This window comes from Xyrauchen texanus, chromosome 24, assembly GCF_025860055.1.
Source record: "Xyrauchen texanus isolate HMW12.3.18 chromosome 24, RBS_HiC_50CHRs, whole genome shotgun sequence".
In the NCBI taxonomy this organism is placed as follows: domain Eukaryota; kingdom Metazoa; phylum Chordata; class Actinopteri; order Cypriniformes; family Catostomidae; genus Xyrauchen; species Xyrauchen texanus.
In genome coordinates, this window is record NC_068299.1 from 35,306,317 (window position 1) to 35,325,824 (window position 19,508).

At 39.7% G+C, this 19,508-nt stretch overlaps 1 protein-coding gene across 1 annotated transcript in view; it reads right to left on the bottom strand.

Moving 5' to 3' along the window:
- Nucleotides 1-19,508, bottom strand: part of LOC127617477 (calcium uptake protein 1, mitochondrial) — a 76,952-nt gene that overhangs the window by 27,168 nt on the left and 30,276 nt on the right. Inside the window, exon 5 of the mRNA XM_052089454.1 lies at nt 15,527-15,570. Within this exon, the coding sequence (XP_051945414.1) occupies nt 15,527-15,570 (44 nt within the window). The remainder of the gene's footprint in view (nt 1-15,526; nt 15,571-19,508) is intronic.

Genomic DNA, 19,508 nt, shown 5'->3' on the forward strand with positions numbered 1-19,508 from the left:
GCAGGGTTGCGCTACAACACGGCAGCTCTACCCCATCCTACTAGCAGCCTGTCCTGCAGCCAGTCAATCGCAGGCATTGAGCACAGGGCATGCACAGAGATCTAAAGCACTGGCACACATCTCTGCTTCAAACAGAGAGAGAGACAGACAGAGAGAGAGAGAGAGAGAGAGAGAGAGAGAGAGAGGAACATTCATCTTTTTGAGTTGCCAGAGCTCTTGACAGATCTCTAAATCTCTTCAATCTGAGGCTGTAGGAATGCAAAACTCGAATTTGTTTATAGCAAATCATCTACAAGTGCATCAGTATGGCTTGTGATCAAGTTTTACTCTATGCACAAGCTCTACACAAGAGCAAAAATTAGAGTTAATATTTTAGAGCAGAGTAAAACTAGAAAAAAATATAATAGGGTTAAGAAATTACCATGAGTTTTTTACTTTTTTACATTTCCCTGATATTTCCAGGTTTTTCATGACAACTGGAACCTTGCATATTTGACCCCCCCTTACATATTTCATATTCACCCCCTCATAGGGTGAACTATGACATGAACATAACTCAATAAAATTACTTTAAGAAAATCCTTATTCGGTAATCACAAATGACTGTGATTGGTCGATCCAAAACAGCGCTGAGAAAAGCAACATGTATCACATGACCAGACCATCAGCAGCAATTCACACTAGAGGTAGACTGATATATAAGGTTTTACCAATTAATTTGTGCCAATAGTTGCTTTTTGGAATTATCGGTTATCTGCACAAATCTGTGCTTATGCTATCCGATAGTGTTTTTTTAATTCCTCCGTGAGACTATACAGAGATGTGCCCTGTCATCACATACATTGTGTCTCAAACTTAATATCTTTTGAATAATAATAAAAACCCCATCTGCTGAAATATGTATATTTATACAAAACCCTTAATCTGGTGAATATATAGGCTATAATAAGATTAATTTGGTAAATAATTAAATATAGAGCATTGTAACAAAGCCAAGATATTATTCAAAATAAGAGTCCGGGAATAAATGTGTGTATTTTGGGCTTGTTAATAGTGCCGCGTTATGCTCCAAAAGATTTTATGGTTATTATTGGGATTTTGTCTGGGCAATTAATTGCATCTAGAATTTTAATCATTTTGGACTCTTGTAGCCTCTATGCCTGTGCTGTCAAAGTAATGAAAGTGTGTTAATTTCATTAACACAATATGCCTGGGGACTTTAGAACAATGTCACTGACCCATTACAAATGCCAAATAAACCCATACATATTCACAAATGCAAAACTCTCACACAAAATATTTTTTCCATTCTTAAATTGATTTGAAAAACTATCGGCTGATCGTTATTGGCTTTTGAATCCCACCTTGCATATAGGTATCTGCAAAATCCATCATCGGTCAACCTCTAGTCTGGACAATACTGTGCACCTGAATAAATGGACTGAAAAACTTAAACAAACTGATTTAAAAATACAATGAGACAAGTAAAAAAAAGGATATTTATTATCTCGTAGTCACAGACCGATATATATCGGCCAGACCGATAAATCTGATGATAGTTCATCCTTTTGAGATAATCATGCTCAATTGACTGATTACCAGAGGTGGTTTGTCAGTAACGAAATATACCTATAGCCCTGACAATAGATAATACAGAATTTGTTTACAAATAATTTTAGTGAATTGAGTAAATATTGTACAATAAATCAGCATATATGCATACATCTCACTCCCTAAAATAGTTTTAGCATATATATATATATACTATATATTGGTTTTATATTGATTATCGGCCACCCCCTCACTAGATATTTGAAAATTCATATTGGACGATGAACGGAATACCGCTAAGGCGCCACCCATTTTCAGGTGCCCTACATAACATTCCATCAACTTATTTTATGTCTATGGTGCATTCACACTTGCACACAACTAAGAGGTCTGAGTCCATCAATGGATTGCTGGTCTGATCCCAAGACAGTGCTGCATTATTCATGTACACAAGCATTTGCACATGCATGCACAGATGAATGTGCACTCTTGCTTTCGCTGTGCAGCACAACAAAAAAAAAAAAAAACTCATGTTGCTCCAAACCCATATGACCCATCTTCCGTGGAACACAAAATATGTTATTCACTTTCATTGACTGAGGCTAACAATCTGCCTAACATCTCCTTTCTTTCATGTTCAATTAAAGAAAACATTTATATGGGTTTGGATTTGAAGGTAAGTAAATATAAACAGAATTTTCATTTTTGGTTGAACTACTCCTTTCTTCAACAGAAGTAAGAATGTGAGACATTAGTCTTAGACGTACAAAACATGAAATACAACAGAACATATATTAACAGGGTTTGAAAGTAACTTTTTGGCTCACCGGCCACTGTGGCTGGTAGTTTACAAGGTCACTAGCCACTCAGCATTTTCATTTGCCAAAATCCCCCACCTTGCAAAAAGTGATCAAGTTAACTGGAAACTGGAACTGCATGTATTTGTTTGGACATTTTATTTGAAGAAGAATAATATTACTTTAGCAGGACACAGGCCTGATGATTTAAGTCATGTTTAGGATATCTGAAGGCAAACTTGACCAGTTAGAACAGGAGTAGGATGGAACAGGTCAATAACTTGTCCATAATTCATGGAAGTGAAATGTACTTTTGTTCTATATTGTTTAAAAGTAGAATTTATAATGATAAGGCCATAAACAAAGGTATGACCATGGATGGCTCTTCAGATTTATATTGTCTTCATAGTCTTTTCTAAAAAATAAACTATAGTATTTGTTATAAAACATACTAATAGCCTAAACACATTTTGAACCTATAACTACAATTACCTCAACTGAACCAGATTTGCCAGTTCTTGCTGTGAGAGATTACCCCACTCTTCCACCAAGGCACTTACAAGTTCCCGGACATTTCTGGGGGGAATGGTCCTAGCCCTCACCCTCCGATCCAACAGGTCCCAGACGTGCTCAATGGGATTGAGATCTGGGCTCTTCGCTGGCTATGGCAGAACAATGACAATCCCATCTTGCAGGAAATCATGCACAGAACAAACAGTATGGCTGGTGGCACTGTCATGCTGGAGGGTCATGTCAGGATGAGCCTGCAGGAAGGGTACCACATGAGGGAGGAGGACGTCTTCCCTGTAATGCACAGTGTTGAGATTGCCTGCAATGACAAGACCCAGACCATGACGGACCCTCCACCTCCAAATCGATCCCGCTCCAGAGTACAGGCCTCAGTGTAACGCTCATTCTTCGACGATAAACATGAGTTCGACCATCACCCCTGGTGAGACAAAACCACGACTCGTCAGTGAAGAGCACTTTTTGCTAGTCCTGTCTGGTCCAGCAAAGTTGGGTTTGTGCCCATAGGCGACGTTGTTGCCGGTGCTTTCTGGTAAGGATCTGACTTACAACAGGCCTACAAGTCCTGAGTCCAGCCTCTCTCAGCCTATTGCGGACAGTCCGGGCAATGATGGAGGGATTGCAACTCGGGCAGTTGTTGTTGCCATCCTGTACCTTTCCCGCAGGTGTGATATTCGGATGTACCAATCCTGTGCAGGATCAGTCCTCATGCTTCCATGCAGCATGCCAAAGGCACATTCACGCAAATGAGCAGGGACCCTGGGCATCTTTCTCTTGGTGTTTTTCAGAGACAGTAGAAAGGTCTCTTTAGTGTCATAAGTTTTTATAATGGTGATCTTAATTGCCTACCGTCTGTAAGCTGTTAGTGTCTTAACGACCGTTCCACAGGTACATGTTCATTAATTGTTTATGTTTCATTGAACAAGCATGGAAAACCTTGTTTAAACCCTTTACAATAAAGATCTGTAAGTTATTTGGATTTTTACAAAATTATCTTTAAAATACAGTGTCCTGAAAAAGGGAAGTTTCTTTTTTGCTGAGTCTAGAGCTTTAAACTCTAATGTTCTTAGTAGAATTCAAATGGGTCACAAGTATTCTGTTCTCCACTGGCCGCGATATCAAATAAAGTCAGAAGTTTTCACTCTGTGCTGTTCCAGAGCTCTGGCGATCTTACCTCTGGAGCATGCGTTATGTACGCTGCGGTGGTCACGCAAAAGCATGCTTCATTTGCCCTACACAGATTCCACGCATGAAAATTTAAATGCATAAAAAACCCTGAAAATGTCATCTGCCAAAGTGGCAAGTAAGAGTGATGGAATTACCCATCACTGTCGATTTTTACCCGTATTTGGAGGGTATTGCTTTTAAACCCTGTATATTCATTCAAATTAAATGTATAAATTCTATATTTCTAGTAGCCTACAGATAAAGTTACTGTTTACAAACAAACTCGCAGCAGCGGTACTTCCAGGTTCTATAGGCACCCCAAAAAAGAACTACTTTCAATGGGTGCTTCATTCAAATTGAGCCAAAAATGCTGTTTGTGGAACTGAAACACCCAGTTTCCAAAAGATTAATTGAGATTTGTTTTTGTTTTTTAAAATTTCCATCAGGATCAGTGAATCAGGACAAACTCAGGATATCACATATATTTGTACATTTCACGGATCACCATCAATGTTATCATCATCCAATATCCCAATATCCAATACCAATATCCCCATCAGCTGCTGTTGATATATTTGACATTGTCACTATAGAATCACTCAGACTATGATTTGTTCGCAAATAGCTGTTTTTAACTGAGAATAATCCACTGAAATCTTCTGCTCAAAAGAACCCATAAGTGCGGATGCCTGCGGTGTGATTACACAGTAATTAAATTTATTGTATATTTCCACAGTCGTATCATGTCCCACAGGTGCAGTAACGGCACTGGCCAAAATTTTGCCCTACGCAGAGTTCCACGATCGTTGGATGGGAGGGAGGTGGGGGGATGGGGTCCGAGGCGATAATCTGACCTTGTGCACGCTACGAAGGGATCGCCTGTGTTCCGTGACTGTTAACGGGTCATAATGTATAACTTGCGAGGAAGGGCCGCCAGTGGAGTTTCTGGTTTAATATGCGTATAGGGAGCGGCGGTACTGCACTGGTGGTACTAATACCACAGTCTGAAAACATTGTTCTAAATAGATTCCAACTAACCCAATAAGTCCAGAGCACTACCTAGCCTTCTATGACAGGTCTTGTACAAACTGAATTGTGGCACGTAGAGTATGCTTAGTTTGTATGCTACATATTAGTAACGGGTCGGAACACACCCTAAAGATCTTGCCTGCCTGATCATGCTGTATAAAATTGAGTGTGTGTGTTAAGGTGTGCCTTTCTTAACCATTGAGCAAACATCACCACCCACTACAAAGCCTTAAAGGTTAAGGGTGTAATTTTTTGCTGTTAAAATAATTTTTCCTATTCCGGTGGATGGGAAAAATGTGCAAATACTTTTAAGTCAACACACTGCTGTTTTAAGACAAGTGTGAGCATGTCAAACATCAACTTATATTGACGCTTGTTATTTATAGCTGCTTTAATGATTCCAACCCAAAAAGAATCCAAGAAGTTATATTTAAGTTTTGTAAGCACTGGATAAAATAATTTTCTTAATCTATATGTTTGTCTTGCTTTCCAGTAAAAAAAAAGCAATTACATATACATATATATATATCACAACAGTTAGTTCCGGTACTCGAATCTGATTGAACGAGAGACGTTCCATGAGCACTGATGGTCTGACACCGGTCACTCCGCTTGTGCTCGTGCCGTACTAAACTAAAGTGTAAGAGCAGTGCAGATGTGTTAAGAGCTATGGGTTGTCCTTTTTGTTTTACATTACATATGTTAGCCAGTAGGTGGTGGCAAAAGATAGTTTTTGTGTGTAATATGAGCCAATTAGGTGGCGTGAAGTGAATCCGCATCAGCCGTGTATACAACAGCTCTTCGTGATCGCTACTACACTACACTACACTACACTACACTACACTACACTACACTACTAACGCTAGGAAATAGCTTTAAATGGCTTTAAACAAACAACTTCAGCATTAGGGCTCATCACCTCTGAGAGACACAACAGACTGATTAATTACACAATGGGTGCTGTTTAAAATGGCGGAGGACATTGCGGTTTCTATAGTGATCGACTCATATATATATATATATATATAAACATCCATAAAGCCAGATAAATGACAGTCATGTAACGTTACATGGTTAAAACTGATAGGCCCTTTGAACAGTCGACTCACGTACTTCCATGGCAAAAGCTGTTTTCCCTCTGTTATTTGCATATATCCGGTCTTGCCGCAGGGTATTACAAGAGTTTTCTCTTTAAATCCCACCTCCACCCCATCATCACATGTTTAAATCAGCTTTAATGTGATTGTATTTATGTCTAATTGTGCAGCAGCAGCATGTCTTATGCAGGCGTCACACTAGCCATACTTTACTCCAATTTTCAGTCTTAAGAATCATTACTTAATCGCCGGCCAGTGAGAGGAAGACGGGGAAGCTCGCATTACCATCCGCCAGCATGACATTGGGGCGACTGTGGCTCAGGTGGTAGAGAGGGGTTGGCCACTAATCGCAGGGTTGGCGGTTCGATTTCTGGCCCACATGACTGCAAATGCTGAGGTGTCCTTGGGCAAGACACTGAACCCCAAGTTGCTCTAAATGGCAGGCTAGCGCCTTGCATGGCAGCTCTGCCGTCATTGGTGTGTGAGTGTGTGTGTGAATGGGTGAATGAGTCAGTGTAAAGTGCTTTGAAAACCGCTAAAGTTAAATAAAGCGCTATATAAATGCAGACCATTTACCAATTACACTGTTAATCCTTGGACTGACTGAACTCCCTGCTGAGTTAATGGTTAGAACAACATGAAAATTGCCTCAAACATGATTTTGGAAAAAAATTCGGTGAGCTCCACATAACAAGTTTTTGGAGAGTTTCGGAGAGGTTTGAGTGTGTCAGCATGTATATCAGCCCTCCACCATTCTTAATCGGCAAGTGTGACAAACCTCCAACTGTGGAGAGCGAGATGTCAGCAAAGGAGTTGGCTAGTGTGACACCAGTTTACAAACTCAACACAGCATGTCTGTGTATATTCTAGCAGTTGCAAGTCTTCATAGCTACTTTTCAGTAGCAGCGTTAGCAAATCTAGTCAACCAGGACCAAACCTACAACCTTATCATATCCATTATAACACTGAAAAATTCTTAAGAAGCAACATTATGTTTATTATTAAAATGGTTTCTGCAGAGTTTTTAAAATCAAATTAAAGACTTTCTAAGACATTTTTCAAGTCCTGAACAAATAAAATTAATACCGTATCCCCATACCAAAACAAACCCACACAATCTCAAAATAAATCATGCATCACAGACTCTTACTTAGAGGCAGGTGCACACATTCAACATTAACACTGCTTATCAGTAAAACGATAACATGTTTGTACGTTTCAAATACTCAAGACACGTTTTCCACATATACATCACATTCAAATTGGTTTATGTGCCATTATATAAATAAATAAATACAATTAGAGGTTGACCAATATAGGATTTTGCTGATACGATAATGTGTTGAAAGGCAATTAATCTGCCAATAGTTTTTAAAATTGTAGGCCTATAATAAATGCAACCAAAATACCAATAACCAGGGAGAAAAAAGAAGATGTGATTCATTGCGCAGAACCTTTAACGTTAAAGGCTGAAATACACCGGGGACTCTTATTTTGAAATGTACACACTTCACTGCTTCCAGCTGCTCATTCAAACAGATAAGGGAAATAAAATGTGTACTCCTACAAATTTAAGTCTTCTAAATTAATTAACATAACTCAAGTAAATTCATTTATTTATTAATTTTAAGGGTGTTTTGATATTTTTGTTGAAAAATGAGACAACAATACTGATTAAGAAAATGACACTTTGCAGCGTGTTAAAACAGAATACAACTAACATCTGGCCTTAAGTCATCTCAGCATGATATTTGCTCTGGTAATGCAGACACAATCAGGATTACACTCAGCTCTTTCTGGAAATACACCGTCAGTAAGTTCACATCACCTCTGCTTTAATCATACTATCCAAATCTCTCTTTTCTGCTGAGCTAAAGCTCTCATCAGCTCATATGGCCCAGGAAGGCCAAGGTTTATTACCCATCCAGAGATTTTAATGAAATTTAGAGCCTTTTAATGCATTGTTTGGCCAGAATTCCACATCAGGGAACTCCTACAAATTCACTCTCTGACAACTCAAGGAGAAGAAGGAGAAAAAGAGAGAAATAGAGGTCTAGTGAAGTTTCCAGCTAAACCGCGCATACACAAACACACACGCAGACACATGCAGCTTGGCACATGCCCCATACCTGCCAGAAGTCCTGCAGAGAGGGAGGGGCGCACAGATAGGGGGAGAGGGTTTCCAAGGGAGGGATGGAGTGGTAAAAGAGATGGCAGAGGAGAGAATGTTGGGTTTATTTGGTTAGATGGATGCAGAAAGAGCCGAGAGCACAAATTAATCCATCAACACAAACACAATGGTATCACATTTGAATTTAAAAACACAATGCAGGACATCTTGAGGCCTGGAGGAACAATGAATTCATGTGTTAAAAGAGAGAGAGAGAGAGACAGAGAGATGGAAGATCAACATAGATATACAATTCCATGATTATACAGATACACAAGTGTTGGGGAGTTACTGGCTAGAAGTAGTGATGCTTTTAACTCTTTATTTAGCTTTTTCAGTAATGTGACAGTAGCTCAGCTGTTTTCAAAATAGTGAAGCTTTTCCTATAACAAGCTACATTTTTCATCAACTAGTGATGTAATGGGACAAACCTAATATAATATGTCTTCCTCTCTCATAGCACTGTGAAGTCTGCAAAGAAGTTAGTTGAGATGGTCGATTTGAACAAATCTGTTCTTCCCCTTCTGTCGCTCTCTCCACGTTGTGTCGGAGAAGCGACACTAGGGGTCTCTCTTGAGCGCCGATATCCACCTCTGATCTATGAAAAAAGGCCAATGAGAGTTGGCAGCCAGTATTTGCATGTCCCGCCCCCGGACATACGGGTATTTAAGCGGCGCAAATAAGGGAGTTCATTTAGAAAATTTCTTCGGAGCCGATGGTCTGTCTGCAGTTTGCTGCGAGTTACACACCACTTTAAACAGTTCCTGTTTCCTCTGACGATCTGCATGCTGTTGGATGTTGACGGCGCACAACAGCGGCTTTCTCCTTCACATTGCACGGCATGCATTGTTGCCCCTGAGCGCTTCGACAGCGCAGACACACACACACACACACTGTGTATTAAAAGAGTAAATTCCTATTAAAAGAGTAATTTCTCTAAAAGAGCAAAACACAGCGGCGTTGAACGTCCTTTTCAGGACACGTCTTTTTCAAGATGCCCTTCCGCCCCTGTGTTGTTCCTGGATGCGGTAGAGTGCTCTCCGCTTCAGACGGCCACAGGCACTGTCTCGTGTGTTTGGGCCGCGATCACACCGAGGCGGCGTTTGTGGATGGCTCATGTTCTCACTGCGAGAACATGACCATGACCACGTTGCGGTCGCGGCTTGCTTTCAACAGAAAGCAAGCCACCCCAGCTGCACCCCGCATTGCTCCTTCTTCCCACGGGATTGAGGACGATGCGGTTGGCACTGGGGGCGATTTGGGGGCGGCAGCGGGTGCAGTTTCGCCGGGTAGCCCCCCGCGAACCTCCCGTTCCCCGACACGCTCGCTGGTCCCCGTCTACACTCACGGCGATAGCGGCTCGCCTCACGGCCCGGCTGTCTATCCTCCCGAGCCCGAAGCAGATGAGCTCACCGCTGCATCGGAGAGTGTGATGTCTGATGCCGAGGACTCCCCTGGACTGCCGCCTTCAGGCCAGCAGGCCCAGGCTGAGGCCGACGCTCAGATGTCTGACATGCTTTCCCGGGCCGCCATGAGCGTGGGGTTGGATTGGAACCCTCCATCCTCCCCACAGCCTTCACAGTTGGATGACTGGTTCCTGGGGGCAGCGCGCCATTCGCGGCCTAGCATCCCCCCGGTCCCGTTTTTCCCGGAGGTGCATGAAGAGCTGACGTCTACTTGGAGCCAGCCCTTTCGTTGCTATGTCCAGTGCGCGCCCTGCGCATTTACCTGGACCGCACACAGAGCACCAGACGCTCTGAGCAGCTCTTTGTCTGCTTTGGGGGACGGCAGAAAGGGATGCCGTCTCCAAACAGAGGCTCGCCCACTGGGTTGTCGACGCCATCACACTGGCTTATCACACCCAGGCCGTGCTCCTACACTTGCGGGTCCGAGCTCACTCAACAAGGGGTGTTGCGTCCTCGTGGGCACTGGCCAAGGGCACCTCCCTAGCAGACATCTGTAGAGCCGCGGGTTGGGCAACACCCAACACCTTCGCGAGGTTTTACAACCTCCGCGTCGAGTCGGTTGCGTCTCGTGTTTTGTCAGGTCCGAGCCCGTAGAACTCGGTAACACGTAGACCGACCGGCCGGGTGGATCGCTTGCACCCATCGCCCTGTTCCTGACGTCAAGGTAAAGTAGTGCGCCTTCTTCCCAGGGCGCCCCACTCCGAGTCGGGACCCTGGTCGATTCCTCCCCAGCCCTCCGGGTCCGCGGTTCAGCGGAGGAACTCGCCGACCCAAGCCACTGCGGGTACCCTGATGGCTACCCTGTACTGGTATAGGTGCTCCACAGGTAAGGCCTCCTGCTCGGACTCCCCCTGTGTGTAATTCCACGGTTCTGTCCCCTTACGAGCGGACCCCCGTGTCTCCCTTAGGCAGTTACAGCTGCCCCGGTCGCCGTGCTGTAGCAACTCCCCCCTTTCGAGGCTGGATCTACCACCGCGCCATACTTTCCACACGAGCCCTAAGACGGCCGTGTGACGTGTCTACCACTTTTCCTCCCCAAGAAAAAGGGCAGGTGTGGTCTCCGCAGGGTCTGGGTAAGACCCCCTTCCCTATATGCTCGTAAGGGTCCCGGCCGTGATTGCTCTATGCGAGAAACATAGAGAGAAAAGAGGCCCAGCCAGGCTGGCCCGTTCCCATGTTGGCAAACATCGCCTTGTTCCCCTTCCAGGGTAACTAGAAGGATTCCGATGTTCTTATGGGGCATTGGGGAAGGGTACGTGCAGCCAGGTACAGACTGCCCGCCTCTGTATCGGCGGTTCACGTACACGGTTCAGCGCATGGCAAGATTGGAATGGGTCCCCTAGTGTCGCTTCTCCGACACAACGTGGAGCGACAGAAGGGGAACGTTTGGTTACGTATGTAACCTCCGTTCCCCGAGGGAGGGAACGACACGTTGTGTCTTTCCTCCGCCATGTCGCTGAACCGAGCCACTGTTGTGGTCGGACCATTTCCGGCTCCTCAGAAAAATCCTGAATGAACTCCCGTATTTGCGCCGCTTAAATACCCGTATGTCCGGGGGCGGGACATGCAAATACCGGCTGCCAACTCTCATTGGCCTTTTTTCATAGATCAGAGGTGGATATCGGCGCTCAAGAGAGACCCCTAATATCGCTTCTCTGACACAACGTGTCGTTCCCTCCCTCGGGGAACGGAGGTTACATACGTAACCAAACGATTTCAATGAACTGGTTTAAAAAAAAGATTCAGAGAGTCATCACGCTACAGTGTTCACAAACGTATCGGTGCGTCATTTCACAGCTTTTTCTGTTGAATTAAACATTTAACACTGTTGATATTAGTTCTATTTAGCATAAATTTGTTTTTAAAAATAAATTATCTAATAATAGCAATAATATATAAGATCTAATAATTACATAAAACAAATATTGCCCCCTTAAATTGCAAAAATATTGCGAACTGGGAGAATCACAATTTTATTTTATTTTTAATTATAGTATAGTATTATACTAATTATAGAATTAATAATAATACATAAAAGTTCATATTTATCTAAAATACACTGTCCCCTTAAATTGCTTCAATGTAGCATGCTGGGTGAATCACGATTTGTTTTTAAATATATCATATTAGTAATAACAATAATAATAATAATAATAATAATAATAATAATACATAAAATATAATAATTATGTATAATATATTGTCCCGTTAAATGTAATAAATTAAGCTAGATGTGTAATGAAGACTCAGGTTGGTTGGGATCCATAAGCGGTCTTTTATTCAGAGACAGGGTTAAGGTCAAAACAGGCAAGGTTCAGTTTTAGGGCAGACAGGAATGTAATGGGCAATCGAGTTCGTGGTCAGACAGGTAGTGGATCGAGGCAGGCAGCAGGTATCGTAGACAGGTAGACAGGCGTTAAGGTAACAAGTGCAGGCGGCAGGTAATTGTGGTCGTAGAACAGGCTAGGTAAATACACAGGAGATCTAGTAGAAGGTTAATTCAAGAGAGCTCAGAAATGCAGCCGGGGCAAACAAGACTTTGCAAAGATGGCACAGACACGCGTGATTAAATAGAGTGGAGGTAATGGGGAACAGCTGCGGGCAATCGGACCAGGTATGTGAGGTTATGGGATGTGTGGTCCTTCACCGGCGTTCGTGACAAGATGGGTGATTCACTTTTTTTTTTTTTTTATATATATAGCTCATAATAACAACAACATCAACAACAACAACAACAACAACAATAATAATACATAAAATCTAATTACGTAAAAATATTTTGTCCCCATAAATTGCTTCAATGTATTTAGCAGGGTGAATCACGTTTTTTTATATTTTTTTAAATAACTGTAATAATAACAATATTATTATTATTAATAATAATAATAATGATAACAATAATAATAATACCACATCAAATCTAATAATTTAATTCCATAAATGTAGCTAGCTGTTTGAATCGCAAAATCAAGATTCATCCTGCTAGGATATGTCCAAACAAAATAAATAAATAAATACAAATAAGAAATTCTATTTTGCTTAAAGGATATATATACAATATTTAATTTAGTTAAATGACATTAAAAATGGAACAGTATTACAGTAATGAGAATTGATATTGAGAATAATAGGGATTACAAAAAACTAAAAAGTAACCCGTACTGACACAATGCTTCATTATCATGAAAATAATGTCAAAATGCTATGCAATTTCTATATTTTGACTTGTGGTGAAATGTGACCAGGATATGTTTTAATAAGATTCACCCAGATACTTTTATTAGTAACTTGTAGAGTAGCTAACTACTTTTTCAAAAGAGTAGCTTGACTGTAGTTAACTAGTTTAAATGATGAGTAACTTAGCAGCTTCCCCAACACTGACTGTCATACTGTAGGAAAACATACATTGGGTTTGCAAAACACTCGTGCCTAATAAAGTGGGCTGAAGGGAATGCACACTTTTTCTCTCACACACACACAACCTGTTTTAGATGTGAAAGTCACACTTGTGAAGCACCAGAAGTTATGAGCTGTAAATCACTAATAGCGTATGATGAACATGAAGGTTTAATGTGCTGGTGTGTTCATATTCACACAACGTAAAACAAATATGAATGAGTGTTTATTAGCACAGTGCACCCATGCGCTAACTGCTAAAAATACTGTCTAAGTAATATCATACGACTGCGATTCAGCGGCCAATGTGGAAGAGGGTCTGGATTCAGCAGTCTTGCTGCAGGGTCATATAAAGCAATCCATGTGAATGCTTGGACAGAAGAATGGAAATAAAGATGAACTGAGACATATTTCACATACCTCAGGCCGCGCTGTGGCCAAAAATCCCCAGAGATAACAAAAAGAGCAAGGAACACGGACAAAGGGAAATTAAAAGGAATAGAGGGGAATTGTCAAGTAGAATAGGACTTTTGCTGGGAAATAAAACAGAATCAAAGGCTGTAGATATAAGAGACATTACCACAGAACGTTATAGATTTAATACAAGCCTTTAAAAAGCTTCCATGGTTTCCAACAAAATACAAGAGTTACTACATTTATGGTTTATGACTGTAAAACTACAATAAATTGATATGAAATCTCATTCCAACAGTGTAAGATTCTTTGTCGTTTTGTTTAATATCTTTGTTTTGCAAGTGTCACCTGTACTAAAATGATTAATTTGATTAATGTTGCTTCTTAAAGGGATAGTTCACCCAAAAATGTAAATTCTCTCATCATTTATTCACCCTCATGCCATCCAAGATGTGGAAGACTTTCTATCTTCTGCTGAACACAAACAAGATTTTTAGAAGAATATTTCAGCTCTGTAGGGACATACAATGCAAGTGAATGGTGACCAGAACTTTGAAGCTCCAAAATCACATAAAGGCAGCATAAATGTTATCCATAAGACTCCAGTGGTTTAATCCATGTCTTCTGAAGCAATTTGATAGGCGTGGGTGAGAAACAAATCAATATTTGAGTCCTATTTTACTATAAATTGTCCTCACTGCCCAGCAAGTGGCGATTTGCATTCTTCGTGCAAAAGAAGATGAACATGAAAGTGAAAGTGGATATTTATAGTAAAAAAGACCTAAATATTGATCTGTTTCTCACCCACGCCTATCAAATTGCTTCAGAAGACATGGATTAAACCACTGGAGTCTTATGGATTACTTTTATGCTACCTTTATGTGCTTTTTGGAGCTTCAAAATGTTGGTACACATTCACTTGCATTGTATGTCCCTGCAGAGCTGAAATATTCTTCTAAAAATCTTCATTTGTTTCTGCAGAAGAAATAAAGTCATACATGTCTGGGATGGCATGAGGGTGAGTAAATGATGAGAGTATTTTCATTTTTTGGGTGAGCTATCCCTTTAATAATTGTGGTGGAGAGATGTCTCCTGTACATAAACTAAATGCAAGTTAATTTTCAGGCTAGTGGACAAGGGGTACTACTTAGTGATGTATGTTGTTGACCATATTAGTGGCCAATATTTTTTTTTTTTTATATTATTATTGAAATGATTTAATTATGAACATTATTTGTTTAGGCTAATATTGAAAGCATGGCTTATATTACTAGCAACACATTAGTACTAGTTAGTAAAAGTTATTAGTCTTTTTTACTGTACAATATATTTGTTTTCATGGCGATTTCACTTACTGGCCATCACAAAAATAACTATCGGTATCTGCAAAAATGTCTTTACCTATACATGTCTAGTACTAGTGGCTAAAGTGGACAAGAATAAAGCAAAGAAATCAAGACAGTGAGGGAAGAACTGCCACATATAAAGATAGCCAAAGCAAAGGTCTATTTAAAAAGGGTCAACTGAAGACATTTCAAGTAGAGATGACACCCGAAATGATACACAGGATGACGAACATTGTTTTCTAAATTACAGAAAATATACTTCTATAATGACACTGTCTATCCCTGAACGTATTTGTAATCAGTCATGGAACATATTCCAAGAGTGCAGTGAGCTTTTCTCTAGTGCGTCAGAGAGTAAAAGAGAATGTCTCATCGAGCGCTCGGCAGTCTGAGCTGGACTGAGCTGTGAATGAGATTATGTGATGAGACTGAAAGGGTTTTATGAAGAGTGCAGGGAGAACAAACGTCTCAATACTGCGTCATCCTGTCGAGATGTACAATAGCAAAGTAAAGTCTTGGCTCCCACTCACTTGCCCACATTTACACACACACACTTGCTGCTTACCTTTCCATCATAGCGTTTCACGACAAACTGGTCCAGACCAAGGTCTGAGAGAGAGAGAGAGAGAGAGAGAGAGAGAGAGAGAGGGAGTGTTAAGCAATGAGGTCTACTGACTACATGGGCAGCTGGGTCATTGACAAATTGTCAGAGGTGATAAAAATGAAAAACCTTTCAACAAATCTAATTTAAAACGTGTGTCAAGTCCATAGAAATGTAATGGTTGTGAGCATGTATAAAAAAAAATGTGAATAATATTTCAAGCATTTTCTACATTCTATTGAACAATCACGCCACGCTCCAAATCACTGAGATCACATTTTTCCCCCATTCTGATGGTTGATGTGAACATTAACTGAAGCTCCTGACCCACATCTGCATGATTTTATGCACTGCAGCCACACATATCAGAAATGTTAAGTTTTCTTAAGGTTACTCCATATGACCTGGCGCTAGTATGTTGCTTAGCTCACTAGATTTCAGAACAGAGTATTTATCACACGTAAACATACATTTGTAAACGTATCTTTGAATCCCAGTAGTCACTTAAATTTATAGATGTCATTACAGGAACCGGCCAATTACTGACGTGTACAAGTGATTGATATCAGCCATTATCGATTCATTTCCATTTTCAAGAGCTTCCTCATAAATGCCAGAATCATTCAGCATTGATTTGTTTCTCCATTAATCTTGTAAACATTGCAGGGCTGAAAGTAATACTGAGGCCATATGGCTGAGCTGAGCTCTATGGGACGCACTCTGTACCTTTAAAGGAACAGTTCACCCAATAATTACAGTTCTCTCATCATTAAAACTTATCTCATCTCAAACTTGTATGACTTTCTTTCTTCGGCTGAACACAAACATAGATATTAGAGTTTTGATTGAATATATCCATACAATGCAAGTCAATGGGGTTGTGCGCTCTGTGCATGTGTTAAGTGCGAGAAAGTGTAAAAAAGCTTAAAAATAAAGACCGCACAAAGGAGAATGCAAAGTGAAAAAAAGAGTTGCATTTTGGTTTGTTCTCATCCAAAACCCATCAAAACATTTAAGAAGACATGGATTAAACCACTGAAGTCATATTAATTACTTTTATGCTGCCTTTATGTGCATTTTGGAGCTTGAAAGTTTTGGACCCCATTGACTTGCATTGTATGGATATGTTCACATCATATCTCCATCAAAATATCTTGTTTGTGTTCTGAGGAAGAAAGAAATTCATTAGTGTTTGAGACGGCTTCAGGGTGAAGTTTCGTTTTTGGGTGAACTACTTCTGCACTGCATGACTTGCATGTGGATAAGTGATTGGTATTGGTACAGACTACTAAACCTTCAGTATTGTGACAATTAAGTGCAGGAAGTTTTGTTGGCTAAAGCATCCAGAAATTGAACCAGTGATATGTCTAGGTGGGGCTCTTTGAATACAAAGTGTGCTTTCCTTAAAGTTGCATCCTTGACCCTCTTTATGCATGGAGCAATTGAATGACAGGTGAGGTCTTGACAGAGATTATGGGTGAAAAGCCAGGCCTAACTCAGAGTTTCTGCTGCTCGAGGACTGAACAGCCTTTGAGCTCTGCCTAATTCAGCTGCTGAAACAGGATGAATTATGGAACAGCTTTCCTCGCAGCCAGATGAATAGTACAATTTTTGTTCACTTTCTCACTCTTTCTTTCTTTTCCTACCACTCTTCTCTCCCTAAAGGAACACAGACTCTTTAAACTTATTTTAATGACATCACACACATCTCCTGGCATCCAAAAACTTTTTAAAATAGTGGGTTACTTTTTTCTGAATGACATGTCAATAATAAATTCAGTGTGGTCTATAAATGTTTACAATATACAGTCAATGAAGTCATCATATTTATGTATTATTATTACAGCTGTAAAATTGCAAACTTCATTTCATACTCTCATATATAAATACACTGTCAATTTAAAAACCCAATGAAATCAAAATGAGAGTTTTATGGCTTTTAGTCCATGGGTGTTAGCTTTGAGGTCATCTACTGTATATGCTAGTGTACTACCGTTATATAGACAATATAATCAATTATCATATCTTATTACACGGCTCTCTGGATTACTCGATTATGAATGGTAAGTGGCGCCACCTAGCAGTCTGATATTTTTGAGTAACAACCGCACATCTCGGGATGAAGACATATCAGGCCGCACACATCCAGGTATTTGTGAGTCATCTTTCCTGATTCTCGGATCACTGTGCGATCTCCACAAGTAAGCTAATAAAATTATTTGTCAATTTATTTGGAAAGTCTTGAAATAACCCGGATAATGAGGATTCAGATGGACATTAGCACAGAATAAACATCAACAGAAATGAGATGCAAACAAGAGGTGGACTTCAGCTGTTCAGTGATTTATTTACTCTCACATAATTTCAATGCAAATCTGTATTTTATGTCCATGTATTTATTAATTTGGTTAGTAGCTGTGTAATAAACCCAACGTCAAGGTCCTGATAATCCTGTCAGGGTTTATTTCGTGATAAAAGGAATAAATTATCCCTTACTAACAATATATTCTTATTATTAATTTTTTGAGCAAAACATTTCTGTGAAATTTCTGTGAAATTTGTATTATAAAGTAACTTAAAAGTAAAGTAATTAGTAATGGGATTACTTTTTAAAGTAATCTGTAAAGAAATCTGATTACAATTTTAGAGAAATAATTTGTAATGGATTTGTAATTACAAAGTAATTTGTAATGGATTGCTTTTTTTAGTAACTTAACTCAAGTTGCTAATATGCTCTCTGGAATGAGAATTTTCCAGAACAAACCAGCAAGTAGCAAATCAAATAAAACTGATTTGCTATTTTTTTTATTTTTAACTAACTCTTCCTGATTCAAAAGGAAATATGTCAACATAAGGAGAAAACTGCACTAGTCAAACCATTTCATGGGGTCTCTAATATACTTAACCCAGCCAAAATGGACATGTATGTTACTGTATGTACAGCACAGTGTTAATGAAAACTAAAACAAATTGCAAATGGAACATAACTAACATTGGAAAAACAAACACTGAGCTTTTGGTTCAGTTTTCAATACACATTATATAATAAAATAAAACTGAAACCTTTAAAACCCTAATGATGAAAAAAACCTTTTTTTAACCTTTCGATCATGCGACCCTCATCAGAATAGAAGCAGTCAGCCAAAAAATTAACAAATATGTCCCCATTTTTTTTTTTTTTTGAATGAGTACAAGTACCGATACTTCATATTTTACTTCATATTTGGTACTCGCTTATACAGAGTTCTATACTTCTATTTTATTTTTTCTGAACTCCATATCTACAGCTTTTTTTTTTTTCAATTTTATAATCAAAATAGTGTTTAAATAAATGAATTGATTATAACTATAATCAAATATAAATATAACAATTAATTTTCAACATAATATTGCATTATTAACATTGGAGTTATATTTGGTCAAATAACGTGCTGCATAAAAGAGCATCACAGATGTTTGACACTGCTTAAGGATAATACAATTACTACTGATTTATTAGTATTATAGTGAATATTACATAACTTCACTTTTTCCTATAAATGTAACTTAAATTTTGACAAAAACACTTTATCCGAGCCAATTGAGGCCCATTTACTCTAATAAAGCTGGCAAAACTGTGCTTTGAAATTATGGTCGCAGGGCATTTGGCTGGGAGGAAAGGAGATGAATGGCCGTCCAAGTGTTTCGTCTGTCTGTCTTTCACAATCTATCTGCTAAACGCACACTGCCCCACTTCCTCCACACACACCAACCAAGACAGTCATGCAGAATCCACCATCTAATATAACAATTCAGAGACAATAGTGCTAATCCTTATTATTATTATTGATCTTTTTTGGGGTCTTAATTCTAATTATTATTATTTATGAATTCATTTTATCTTTCTTTGGAAATTACTATGCATGTTGTTTATCTATGAATTTGTTTACACTATTTTAATAGTAAA